General features: G+C 37.9%; 1 protein-coding gene across 1 annotated transcript in view; it reads left to right on the top strand.

Moving 5' to 3' along the window:
* LOC124544775 (odorant receptor 83a-like) overlaps window positions 1-14,583 on the top strand; it is a 30,330-nt gene extending 15,747 nt beyond the window's left edge. Inside the window, exons 2-5 of the mRNA XM_047123491.1 lie at window positions 1,964-2,063; window positions 7,216-7,329; window positions 9,603-9,758; window positions 14,480-14,583. Coding sequence (XP_046979447.1) covers window positions 1,964-2,063; window positions 7,216-7,329; window positions 9,603-9,758; window positions 14,480-14,539 — 430 coding nt within the window. The 3' untranslated portion in view covers window positions 14,540-14,583. The remainder of the gene's footprint in view (window positions 1-1,963; window positions 2,064-7,215; window positions 7,330-9,602; window positions 9,759-14,479) is intronic.
* Window positions 14,584-14,642: the final 59 nt, after the last annotated feature.

Genomic DNA, 14,642 nt, shown 5'->3' with positions numbered 1-14,642 from the left:
GGGATTATATTTTTACAGGGCCAAAAACCATGCCATGATAATAGTATCACCACACGCAGCATCCGAGGCCAATAAACACTGCTTTTAAGCTCCTCTGGCCTCAAAACGCCAAGAATGTGAGCCACAATGATCCGCTACTGCTAGCGAAATGTTAACGCAGCACTGCTCAGCCCAGACTCCTTACGCGTTGCAAAGGACGAGTTGCCACTTGCGCGCCATAACACCTTTCCCACTCCACCAGGCTACTTCCGTAGCTGCGGGGCTGCCCCAAATATCTTACATTCAACACTACATTCCATAACTATGGACCACGTCATTTACAGTACATCATATAACAATTATTCCAGTAGTTACTTAAATCCACAAGCACAGTTTAAACAACATCGTTCAAAAAGTTCACATAACTGAAATATGTACACACGTCAAAGAATTTCCATGACAGATACAAAAATAGAAATATCGTAGCAGATACCAAATAGGTCGAAAAAAGGTGTTACATTCTCGCACGGACATGTTGGACACAGAGACACAGAAAGGGTCAACTCTACACAAGAGGATAATTCCGTGGACCGTCGGAACTATAAATCCACGCCGCTGGTACAGACAAAGAGATCCAAACGCATTGGCTCAGGTGGTGTGAAACGAATCTTCTAGAACAAAACGGTCGGATGACGCTTACAACCATTCCCTGTGGCTCCTCACATTCTCTTTCAAAGTGCTACCAAATGCACATCTCACCAGCAAAGAAGAAGTGAAGGTTGCCAGAGGGTGATGGGATTTCGAAAACACATGGTAAAGAAAGTAAATACTTCTGTCTCGATGGAGTGCAGGCAGCACATAAGCTTAAAAAAGTTTGCAGCGTCTGAAGACGATGACAAGGCCGGTCGTCGAGATCTTACCCGTAAAAATGGAAAAAAAATGGCTCTGAGCACTATCTGACTTAACATCTATAGTCATCAGTCCCCTAGAACTTATAACTACTTAAACCTAACTAACCTAAGGACATCACACAACACCCAGTTATCACGAGGCAGAGAAAATCCCTGACACCGCCGGGAATCGAACCCGGGAACCCGGGTGCGCGAAGCGAGAACGCTACCGCACGACCACGGTCTGCGGACTGGAATCAACGAATTGGCCGCACATCTGTGTAGCATATGACATGTAGCATTTCTGCAACATTTTACATCTTCGCTATTAGGCTTTCGGGTGGTCCGTGCGAAAAATTCCTGCATAAGCCTTAATATTTGTGATTTTGCTGCTAATACCATTAGGCGAGATGCATGTGAAAAATGTAATACGTTTCTTGAATTGTATTGAAACATACACTCTGAGAGCTTTAAGACTAAGTCTTCAGCTGACACGCAGCGGTATGATTTCTGCGACAAACACCCGCTGACTAGACAAACACATGATGAATTGCAAAATGTTCCTAGATACAAAATGCATACTCAAGAAACATCCAAATGAGAGTTTTACGAGCGATCTACCTGATACATGAGTTACGTTTCTTCGTGATGTTTTCTTTTTTAAAAAAAAGAAAAAATTGAGCCTCCCTCCTACACAACTAGATCTATTCCGTCTTTCAAACTGAAATCGTCCAGAATGGACATCGATAAATGTTTGACAGTGTCCCGAGGAGCCAAAATCTGATGTGCCCACAGCATGTCTTTTACATATAGTAGCAGTTCCTAACGTTTACTGAGACACGCATATGCTACTCTCCCTCCAGATGATGATGTACAATAAATACCTATATCACCTCCATAGTTTGTTTTACATTAAATACTAACGTAAATATTACTCTGTTTTGGTCGCCAACTGAGAAGATATAATGATTATGTTTGTATCAAAAACATCTGTAATTCCCTTTCACATTAAGAGTTGCATTAGACAGAGCTACAGTAGTACATCGGTGTTCTTAAGTTTGTAATGGGCAGAATAATTTACCTCTCTGTTACAGAACTGTCAACCTCTTGGAGGCAGCAATGAGCAAATCGATTATAATTCTCCTCTTCGTTAACATGGGCGGCTTATGTTTTAACCTCCTCGTTGTCGGTGTGGTAAGTAAGCATGTTGATTTTTAGAAATAAACTATTATAAAAGAAACCAGAGTAAAAATTTTATCCATGAGTAATGGAAGCGACGTGATACTGCTTCTAAGATACGGAGTACACGTCAGAACCAATTCATAGCAACTGGAAACTGCGGTACGTAATAATAAAGCTCATAGCCTGGAAGCGCAGCTAGTTGAAGGGGAAAACAGAACTGCATTAATAGCACTATGTTGTACATTCGCGATTTTTCTGGCTCGTAGTGTAATTGCTGCGCTTAATTATGCAGTTTGGGGAAAAGAGCATATACATGGAGCCTCCTAATACATGTAGCTATCTCCTCAATGGGTCGACATTCTCGCCTGTCTTTCAGTTTTAATGTCACTTGTTTTATGCGTCACCTCTTTTAGATTAACATTAGGGTGGTTCCATGTTTATAGCGCGCACGGCATGGATTACTTGCAGTGAAGTTAGTATGATCATCGAAGCGCACAAGGCATAAGGGACATCGAACGAACAGAACGCAGCTGGCCGCAATGGTACAGAGGGAAGTATCAAAAAAGAAAAAAGAACTGTATGCCGCCGATTACACAATCTTTCCATTGCGAGGCACAGGCCGCAAGAAGGCAGTCTAAGGTAGAGTCAAAGCGAGGAAATAGTAGGTCGCAACCGGAAATGCCACAACACTTGCCTGCAGCTTTGCCTCAGAGGTGGCTGGTGGGAAAGTCCATATGAACGGTTCAGGCAATAAAGGCACTGTACATTCGTGTAACATTTTTTTCTGTTAGTTTTCCGCAGACGTATCTACAAATTTTGTAAGTAAACAACTGCTTAATTAATATAACCAGTAGCTGATTTACGATCTCCCTCCAACGCAAGGAACTTTCGCCGTTGGGACCTCATTCCGTGAATCATTGGACTCGTTTGACATCTTTCTTATCAATATTTAATCGCTGCATACCTCCTGCACATAACACAATAATCCGTTTTACATACTCCAATCTTTGTTGTAACCTACAATACTGTTTTATAAGAAACTTTAATACTATGCCCGTTCTCGTCTTGTTCTTTAAGGGTCCACTTAGAATTCCACACACGTCTCAAATTTAATAATGTATTACTACACCAATAATTTCATTCCAGTTGATATCGCAAACTGGTGATTGCAATGCCTTCACTAACATTTTTTTGATCAAATTATTTTTTTTCGTAGCGGCCTATAACTTTATTTTTAGTGGTGGTTATTTTTCAGATTCTAACATTGCGTTCGTAGTTCTTATACACTGAATGTTGTACGTTCGATTCGTTATTCAGGGCGTGCATATACTTTACTTGCGTGCATTTATCTTGTCTTCAAACATAACATTCGTTATTTGGTTTGATGGTCAGCTTTTGAGACACCGTTCAGAATCGGGTTTACATGAGTCCATCCAAATACTATGGCCATTGAATTCATCCCAAACTTGTCTACTGAAGCGTTTGCAACACTTTCTAACGTACATAAAATTCTTTTGTTTGCATCTTCCCTTTGTGATGATTTATTATACCACGAGTTTCATGTGTGGGCGGGCGATTGTGTGCATCATTCAGCCCACAATTAAGTTTCAGATGAAATTGTTCCCTCTTGTTCTCTCTCGAATGGTTTATTCGTGATCCCTTGTCACTGTTTAATGATTCTAATATCTTTGCGATAGAATATGTACTTTGCAGTGTGCATTAAGCTATCTCAAGTAATGTTATAGATTTTCAGTCTTAGCTAGGATACCAGTCTCACCGGGCAACTAGTACGATCAGTACTCATGTTTCTCGAAACTGCAGTCAGCATTACGCCTCGGCTACTTCTCCCTACGTTTTTTCACACCAGAAGGTACGTTATCAAGCGGCGATGCAGAGAGGGTGTCAGCTCAGCTCTTTAGGTAGGACTTGATTGCTTTTGTCTGTAAATTGCAAATTTCTAAATACAAAAGATTGGATTAAATGACTGAGCGAAGCATGCTCATTGCATGCTTGAACTGTTAAGCTGACTGTGCGATAATTCCCGCACCTGTCAACTCTTGCAGTCATCCAACTTGTGCGGATGATATTTTTCCGAAAGTCAGATGGTATATTGCCAGACTCATACATTCTAAACACCAACGTGAATTGTCGTTGTGTTACTTTCCCTAATGATTTTAGAAAGTCTGATGGAATGTTATCGATCACTTCTACCTTCTTTAATCTTAAGTTCTCCAAAGCTCTCTTAAATTCTGATTATAATACCTTCTAAATCGACTCCTGTTTCCTCTTTATTACATCAGATAAATCTTCTCCATCATAGAGGCCTTCGGTGTACTCTTCCACCTACCCTCTCTCGCCTCTGCATTTAACAATGGAATTTTGGTGACACTCTTAATGTTACCACCCTTGCTTTTAATTTAATTGATGCTTGTTTTGACTTTCCTGTATGCTGAACCAGTCCTTCAGACTATCATTTCTTTTTCGATTTCTTCACATTTTTCATACAGACATTTCGTCTTAGCTTCCCTGCACTTCCTACTTATTTCATTGCTCACCGACTTGTTTTTCCGTATTCCTGAATTTCTCTAAATATTTTCGTACGTGGCTGAAAGCTCAGTTACTTAACACGTTGTGAACCAACGCTATGATCTTATTGCAAGATAGTACGATCGTAGACTACGTTCAGATGTTCACTCATGGCCCCTGTTGTTACGTTGTACAAGTTAAGCGATATCTCTCTTTCTCTTGTTTCATTATTTTAAAGAAACTGTAGTCAGATAGCGTTACGGTAGCATTTCTTGTGGCAAAACTTTTGGTAGAGGAGGCATTTTTTTTATCCAGGGCATGTTTCAGGATATATATCTGCACGTAATCCGAATTTAATAGAAGCATCACTAGCTTACAGTGTGCACTGGCAGTGCTGTATTTTTCGCTTCCTAAGGGCAAATACTGCCCCATTAATTCTGTCTCATAATTTATCGGGATAGGATTAATTATTCAAAAATTTTAAACATTGGCCTTTATTTTCTCAAGTGAACACATATGTACAAACACGTAATAAAATATTCCGAAGATAACACATAGAGCCTATTTACATCAGCCATTTTGGGTTTTTTCCCTTGTAAGTAACAAATAACGTGGAAATCAGGTTTACTTTTCCACTTCGAGAGAAATTTTTCATTGTTAAAAAGTATTTGAATGAACATTTTCTCCTCTACTTCTGATCTTATTTGTGCATAGTGTAGGATTTTCCTTTGTCCTGACACTGTGTAGCCATATTGACTTTTCGCTTTCAGGTATTTGGCTTCTTTTGCGGAAGAACGAACACACGAAGAATATTCAAGGCCACATCATGGACGCTTCACAAAGGTTCACGTTGACTTGACAAGCAATAAAATAGAGATTGAGAAGCCTCAGAAGTACAAAATGAAGAAGTATAACTTGCGTGAGCTTGGAGGCAATAGGTTAACTTACGCTGTTAAGAGACGACCCCACCATCCCCACACCAGTGTCAACGTCAAAACTTACTACCTCAGAATCCTTTGCGTTGACGTTCTTTCCGTTCCGTCTAAGTGAATGCTGTCATTTGAAAAGCATTGTGTGATATTTTGGCGTTCCGTTACGTGGCATGACGTCCACTGTGAGCGGATCTTTATGTGTATCCCACCCAAGTTTAGCAAACTTCGCGGTGGTTTGCGAACAAGTGTATGACCTTACATTTTCATACAAGATGCGCATCAACTTTCTGCATGTACTGCACATAATCTTGTTGTACCTCACTGAAATCATTCCTCATTCTCCAAAAAAAACGTTATTATTATGTCACCCTGATCCCAAAAGACAATCGACATTTGTTTCTCCGTGGACTGGACAATTTTTTATTCTTTCTCCTTCGTCGAAATACGACTCCGTCAATTTCTTTTGTGACTTATGTCGAACGAGAGGTGTACGCCTCGTTTGGATCACAATCTTTGCTAAATTTCCACACGTTTTTGAAAGCACTGCGGAAGGTTGGTGGCTGCTGTTTCCTACCTGTTCAAGTCGAATCGGTTAACAATCGCGCTACCCAAAGTTTGCAAACTTTTGACCAAACAGTTTACCTTTACCACTAATTGCGCTGCGTTTAACAATGGAAAGCTTCATACTTCCTCAGCTCATACCAGAAACGTCTGAAAAGTTGGAACTGATGTGACAAATCAACTAACAAGAGTATTCGTAATCCTTGCATGAACACAAACCGTTTTCACCTGCAGCAGATCAGGAAGTCTCTCAGAGTCCGTTGTATAGCAATACTGACCGCTTTCTCAAACACGTGTTACCACTTCCTTCACTTTCAGCATACAGGAATTATTTCAGTCTTTTGTTTAGCAATACTGACCATTTTCTCAAACAACTAAGTGTTACTACATGTTGAGAGAACGTACTGATATTTACACACACTGTGGAAGACAAGGTCTGACATTATTACTTTGAAGATAACAGCGATCCGATGTTTGACAATATGTGAAAACAAAAATAGTCTATGATCGCACATTTTTGTTTTATACAATGACCTGCTGCGATCTATACGATAACGATCAGACTGAGTGTCTCCTTCAAGTTATTAAAAGAGACAAATAAAATTGATAGTGATGGCTGGCATCGTCACATAGCATGAAAACATGATAAAATTATAATAAACCCTCATGCCCCGTTCTGTAGGGCTGTGTTAGCACGCTATCATGTACTTTAAGATTGCGCATACTATTTTATTAGGTAGATTAGTGGTTAGTAATGCATGGGTGCCGACTACCTGCAAGTATATCGCAAGTACAGTAATATTATAGATTGTTTCAAGAAACGCTGTGCAACGTTACGTGTAAGGAAGCCCTATTTCTGTCAATTATGCCACCGTGTTCGCTGCTCAGCCGTAAAATAACGTCACACAGCGATATACATTTCGCTGCTTTTGCCTTTACGGTCGCAGTACACTTGTCAGGGCAGAATGTTCATGGGAAGTTACACAATTTCAAAACTGAAGCGGAAAATTGAACTGACCGACTCTTCCAACCCTGCTTCTAAACAATTAGACAGTTACGAAGATATAAATGTATTTTACATCGCAAAAAGAATAATTTTATTTATTTTTTGAAAGAGATAAAGTGAAACGTTGCGTAATGGACAGCTGTTGCAGGCCGGTGGGGGAGTGACACGACCCCTGACTCTGGCCGCCACGATACCCTTCCTGCTGTACCAGACTGGCATGTTCTGCGTCTTCGGGCAGATGGTAACCGACCAGGTAAGTGCTGCGTTTAACCATACTGATTGTTTCCTGTTTCATCACTGACTATTCTGATATCTATATTAAAGAGTAATTTGATGGATGTAACCACCGCTAAAGTGATAGCAACACCATGGAATGGCAATGCAATACAGCGTATGAAAGGGTTCTTTTATAACGCTTTACGCCTGGGCGGGGGTTGTAGAGATACGGTTTATTACGTTACAAAACTTTCGCTGTCATACGCCTTTGGCACTAATAGTTAACGTTTTTGTATCATGTTCAATGACAAGAACGATAGCGATATTCAAGAAAGTGATATAATTACAAACAATGAAATCAGCGATATAAAGAATATTTTGTCAGGAAGACATCAACTGGCGTTATCGCCAAACTTCTGTATTGCGAAGTCTGATATGACAAATATACGCGGATTGCAAATTGGGAAGATTAGCAATTTTAAACAAACTACACCATCAGAACTGAAGACATTGTTTGCATTTGATGTAATTTTGGGAACTCTAAAATTTCGTAGAGTTTGAATGTATTTGGACACGGCGTGGAAAATGCAGTTATATTTTGACACAATGTACAGAGGCAGGTAGTTTCAACCGAGCACCTTGTTAACAACATGGATATACAAGCTCACAATAACGACAAGTCTTATAAAGTTCGAATTGTATGTGTATACCGTCCTGCGTAACACAAGTCCTGAGTTACCAGCAGAGAAAGAGTTATCAGTTCATGAGGCAATGATCCCATTTACAGGGAAGCTGTCTGTGAAACAGTATGTGGAGGACAAGCCAACTGCATGATATATTAAAATATACGTTGTCTCTTGTTGCTCACTAATCAGATTTAATGGCTTCAATGACTCCACTTCATCGTGACGATATTAAAAATACAAGTAATATTTCTGCGAACATCTACTAGTAATCATTTACTTTGTGTTGTGTGACAAGTAGGATGATCATCACACATTTTCTCCGCAACTAAAACACTTCCGACTGATAACTGTATACCGAAATAAATGGGCTTTTGGGTTGCAGCAAATCATAAGCACATACTTACAACCGTTGGCTTAAGGAAAGTGACTTATGTCATTAGATTTGAACTTAAGGTTAATTTTAACATACTTAATAAATCAATTCCCCATACTTTCTCTAGAGTAATAGGCTACCTGTTGACATGATTCTGCAATCAACACGTTGATTATATCATTCAGATGTGCTTAGACAGACACATTACTTTAGCTTTCTTTCGACTCTTTAATTCGTGCTAAGTAGATGAGTGATCTCTTACCTTTTATACTCGCGTGCTTATTCAAATATCCTTAGTGTGTGACGCTGCAGTCATCTCAGTGTGCTGTAAAACACATGCAAAAGGCTCAGCTCTTACACGTTCAGCCACAGAGTTCTTACTGAAATCGACACGATCCCTTTCTTCTTTATATATTCACCTGTCAGTTCAGTTAATCAATTTTTCATCCTTTCAAGATGTACCCCCATTACATGTATATTATCAGAGAACAGTAGCACTGCCACAGGACCAAAGAGAGCACCATTCGTCGTCGACATCATTATTATTTAGATAACTCGCCTAGCAGCTTTGTTTTTCCAGGGTTTATCGCGCCTTGGAGAATTCCAATGAATCGTGTTCTGTGCGTGAAGTTCTATCCCGTATCCTTATTCTGCTGTTGCCCGTTCCCCCCGTTATTAATGGCTGGTGCTCTTTATTCAATGCTCTATAATGCACTCGTGGTCGATAAGACATTAAACTCTTTACCCAAAGCCCATGGAAGTGGGTAAATGCCCCTCCATTATCTGGCCAAGATTAACATTCTGTTTTTACAAACCTTTTGACCTGTCAAGCCGATTCCAGCTTTTACTTTAGTTCTTGGCTTACATCCCTCCCGTGAATACTATCTGTCAAAGTTCATCCATATATTCCTCAAACCGGCGGTGGCAAAACAGGTGACCTAAATAGTGGCACTGTGATGCTGGTACACGGTAAACTTGTCATTTTGTCGCGGAACAGCATCCCTATGACGACGGATAGTACAAAGTTCTAATAATCATCTACAGAAAATTGTCAGATAAATAATTTTTGTTTGATTATCAGCACATGTCTAAAGTACTTGTAGATCCTGATGTCCCCGTTCCAGAGTTCTCTTGCCAACCGTATACCCATTCTTAGAAAGAGCTGGAATATTACTGTCACGTGACGAAGAGAACAGTCACACATACATGATCTTTTCCGGATTCTCCAGCAGTACCTCCATTCTGTTTCAGAGCGAGGAACTGATGATTTCTGCATTCAGATGCGGATGGAACGAGAGCGACGCCCGTTTTAGACACAGCCTGCTTATCTTCATGGCGATGGTAAATCGACCTCTAGAGATCACAGTTGGCAAAACCTGCATACTCTCCAGAGAGATGTTCCTACAGGTTGGTAAGGATGTGTCTTTCTTCTGGAAGAAATAAAGACAATTGTATAACGCATGTCAACCACTTTTCTCCGTAGACTTAAGGTCGTTTTCACCTACTTAGGACACATATTAGACATTACTCCAGACTTACATTACCTTTCACTTTAGAAATGGAAATGTTGCTTGAAGCAATCTTAAATTACGACTGGTGGCATGCTTCTGGTCCAACTGAGTAAATCCTCCAGCTCTAAGAGAGTTTAGGTTTAAAAGAAAGATTTCGTTTGAGGAGGTGACGAAATATCATAATTCTAGCATACTGAATCTATGTTAACAGCTTTTATTTCAAAACTTTCGGAAACACTCGAAATTGCTTTTTCGACTTGTATATCACTCAGCATAAAATATCAGATATTGTTACTACATCAGAATATTCCAAGGCTAAGGATGAAACTAGAGAATATTTATTTGCATCGAAGAATTACAATCACTTAACGCTGTTGATACTACCTGCTACTCTGAAAATGGTATGACCACTGGTATGCTACAGAATTTGGGATAGCGCCTCGTGTCTGTAGAGCTGAACTGGAGAAAGATGGAGAGGCCATGTTCACCAGATACTACCAAACATGTAAAAACACAGACGTTGATATGTTTTCCATATAGCAGTGTCAGGAAATAAGTGTGAGAAACAGAATTTAATAGAATTTTATTTTATAGCAGTCCGTGTATACACAGCAGTGGCAGTAAATTTTAATCCATCCATAAAGCTACACTGGCCTATTGAACAATAAAAAGCAAAGAAATAGTGAGCACCGATTATTTCAATGTAGAATTTCTTGTGTTTTCTTGTTAAAGTATGCAGTCAGAAACACTACTACTCAATTTCATTCCTACTGCATACTTTCAAAGGGCTGCTAATTAAACCAAAACAGCCACTGATAACATGTTTACAGGTAAGTCAAAATGATCAAAATAATTATTAAAACAATAGTATTTGTACTCAGTAGGTGACCTCTTAAACCATGCTTTACCAATTTCTATGTCAAATCTAAATACTGATGAGGATATAAAGTCTATAAACCAAAATTCAGAGAGGTAGACGATAAACAAAAATTCGTTACTCAAGGAATAAAATGATCTTGTAATGCAAGAGGTAATTATGTCTGTCAGTCAGAAAGAAGCTTTGAAGTTGATGCTATAGCTCTTTACGAATCACACTTCAAAAATACTGAAGAAAGTAAACACTGAAGAAAGTAATATAAACTTAACTGTAAAAAAAATTTCAGATCAAGTAAAAAATAAAGACGTTGTGAGATACAGTGGAGGAGGAGACTAATAGGAGGAGGAGTAGACATCTTGTGAGTAAATGATGCGATGGTAACAAGTGTGTGCAGCATAGAAAAACTTCATAGCTGATATGGAGCAGATTGGGTTACTAGATTCAATAGATGCTGTGTTGGAATATCTCCAACCAGCGATTGTAAAATTCTTCTACAATATTAATATGATGCTCACTAAAACAGAAGAAGTAATGTTCACCATAAAATGTTTAAAATAAAAAATAATCTTGTAATTACAGTAAACTATCAAGGAAGTTAGTGAAAGAACGTTGTTCTGAGTATAGTGGTGTATTACCAGTTGGTTGAAATAACTGAATCTAAGACCCTGTTTACGAAAGGAAATAACCAAGTGCCATCAAACGCACATTCGATTCTCTTTTGCAAGCATCCTATAAAATTTTAGAGAAATAATATACTTTTAAAATTACAAATTTCATTTCCAAGAGGTCTCAATACTGAGACACCTGTTTGTGCATGGAACAAGAATGTCTTTGTCTTGTTAGGGAGTAAACTTCTAGTTACAGATATATCACATCATCTGTCAAAAGCATTTGACTATACAAATCACAAAGTGTTTTTAAGTAAAGTGTAATACTGAAATATTATGGTGTCATTGAAATTTATGAATAATGGTTCAAGTCAAGGAAAAAGGGGTGTCACTACGAAAGAGCCCGACATTAAGCTATTAGTCAACCATAATCTAACTAAGAAATTAATACAAGCAGTGTCTTACAAGATTTTTGTCCTTATTTTATCATGTGGGTATTAATGACCTTTTCAGTAAGGTTATCAGATTCAAAATCTGTTTCATTGAAGATTAAACAAACAATCTGAGAAATAGAAAATTAATTACAGTCTTAGAAACAGCTGTTAATGAAATTTTCATGGACATTTTCTACACATTTCTTTCTCATAAAAAATCGAAAAGACACATTACACATAGGTAATTCTTTCTATCAAGCACATACGTAATACATAATGATAAGCACGTAGAATAGGTTGATAGTGTCAAATTTTTGGTATTGTAGTTTGATAATATATTTAGTTGTAAGGAGCATAGCAAAATCTCTGGAACATCTAAAGGAACATTTATTTGCAATGTGGTTGTTGTCAGATATGGATAATATAAAAATAAAAAAGCTGGCATACTTTGTTTACCTTCAATCCATGATGTCATATAAGGTCATATTTTGGGCTAATTCATCTAGTCCATGGTCACAGGTGTATAATACAACTAATGTTTTACGTGAATTCAATAGTGTCCTGCAGATAGGTGCTCCAAAAACTATGAGTAATAAGTGCAGCTTCCCAGTATATTTAATCTTTAATGAAATTAAATGATTACCTTATTTTCTAGCTGACAACTCAGATTATGCAATCAATGCTAGAAATAAATACTAAACATCATACACTTGGGTCCTGAGAGGTGTCCCTTAATTAGGAACGCTCGTTTACAGCATCACACTAGCAGCCATCTAAAGGTGGGTTTATAACGTATAAAATTTAAGAAATGTGTAAATAGTTTATTGGGGCGAAATCTTTCTCCTACATAAAGGATTTATTAGTAGAACTGGCTGATGTAAAAACTACTAAAGTTAAATGTGAATTTTGTGCACCTTCATTGTAGGATGCTGACTGCAAGTACTGAAGAAACTGCATTATACTGGAAGGACAATTTTAAACCATAATGGGGAATAACTGGGGGATAGAGGTTAGATATGGTAAAATGTTTTAGATAAAATTTGTAGATGATAAATATGGTAAGCATTGTTACTAGTGGCTGCGGTCTTGAAACTACTTATCAAAGCGATTTGAAGGCTAAACTGATTTTTTTTTAAATGAGAAGATTAACATTTGATTTAAACTTGGAAAAGACTGCAAAATTTTACATATAAAATCATACATTATTCAAGGTCATCACACGGATCAGTGAAGGTCAAATAAGCAAATATGTTTTTGATTCTAGTAGGGAGTACATCAGAGTAGAGGAAGGATACAGCAAAATACAATTTTATATACAAATTAGAAGGTGCATAAGGGGTCGAGTATCATTAACAATAACGATGATATTGAAATTAATTACCGAAGGTCATTCCAAGGTTCCATTTTGTTTCATAGAAATCCCGTGCTTGTGACTTTGGATTTGAAAATAGCCAAGAGAGATTCGAACTTACAGCTTCAATTAATGTGTTTATTGTCAGAAACAAATACTTCACAATGTATAAATATTATTTTGACGTGTGCAAGACAGAACAACATAATTAAACGTAGGCCTTTGTTTTGCAAGTCGTCAGGTAAGTCCTCTTTCCTGTAATTCCACAGGATGTCCCTTCAGATTTCTATCTACCACTGTGTTTTTCTGTATCACACCTATATTTAATCTCTACTAGAACTAAAAACATATTTCCGTATTTGACCTTCATTGAACCTTGTGATGACCTTGCATAATGTATCATTTTATATGTAAAATTTGCGCTCTTTTCAAAACTTAAATCTAATATTAGGATTCCCATTTAACTTCCCCATCACCTTAAAAATTACATTCGATGTCATGTTAATTAATAACAATGTGTGACCCTCTTTGCCACCTACAACTTTTATCTGAAACCTTTTGCTGCATCTCTTCTCTATCCCCAGTTATTACACATTATGGATTAAAGCGGTCCATCCTGTATATTCAGTTAATTGCGACAAGTCTAATATTTGCTTTTAAATAGAAATGTGTTTCAAACTTTTTGTACTTATATTACATCATTTTGGACTATTTCATTTAGGGCTGTGAAAGGAACATTAGCATATCTGTTCTTTTGTAAGTATGTACTACGTATTTTTGTTTTGTGACATGTTCAGCATGCTTGAGGACTTCCCCACTATGTAGCTATGGAACGACATTCTTTTATAACTATCTGCATATAATCTGCTTATCTATCATATTACATTTCGAGAAGAACTATGGGATTTTAGAAACATTGCGTTTTGATATCAAGTTCCGTGGTGATGAAGTAGAGGGCAGTATACTTCGCTTTCTCATTAAATTTATTCCCTTTTCTGTTATGTGTGTTCTTTTTTTTCTCTGCTTGATTTAAATTTTATCAGTAGCAAAGAGACTACATTCCACTGAAGAGATAGGGAAATTTTGAAAAATATAGAAAAAGAGCTAGTGACGATCTTCCAGCGTATAAGGGTCAGAGAAGTTTTAATGAACGTATGTAGATTTTTATATGCCACTTCCAACTTTTATTTGAAACCTTTTGCTGTATCTCTTCTCTATACCCAGTTATTTCCTTGACAGAAGTGAATGCAGGAAATATTTTTGGTTGTCCTCTGTTGAGACCCTCAAAATTGCTAAGTCTTTAAACCCTCTTCGAGAAAGTGCACTAACTCATTATTTCCTTTACAGGTACTGAACGGATCATACACATTGTTCAACATGTTTTATCAAGTTCATAGTACTTCGTGAAATATTGGCACTGGCTGTGTTCTAGAAGGAGTCAACTCTTCAGTTCGTAATTCAGGAAACCACTGCAATCCCATGACACACCACGACCATAAATTCCTGGTAG

This window comes from Schistocerca americana, chromosome 1 (genome assembly GCF_021461395.2).
Source record: "Schistocerca americana isolate TAMUIC-IGC-003095 chromosome 1, iqSchAmer2.1, whole genome shotgun sequence".
Taxonomy (NCBI): domain Eukaryota; kingdom Metazoa; phylum Arthropoda; class Insecta; order Orthoptera; family Acrididae; genus Schistocerca; species Schistocerca americana.
Note: the sequence above shows the minus strand (reverse complement) of the source record. Positions and strands in the feature narration are given on the sequence as shown.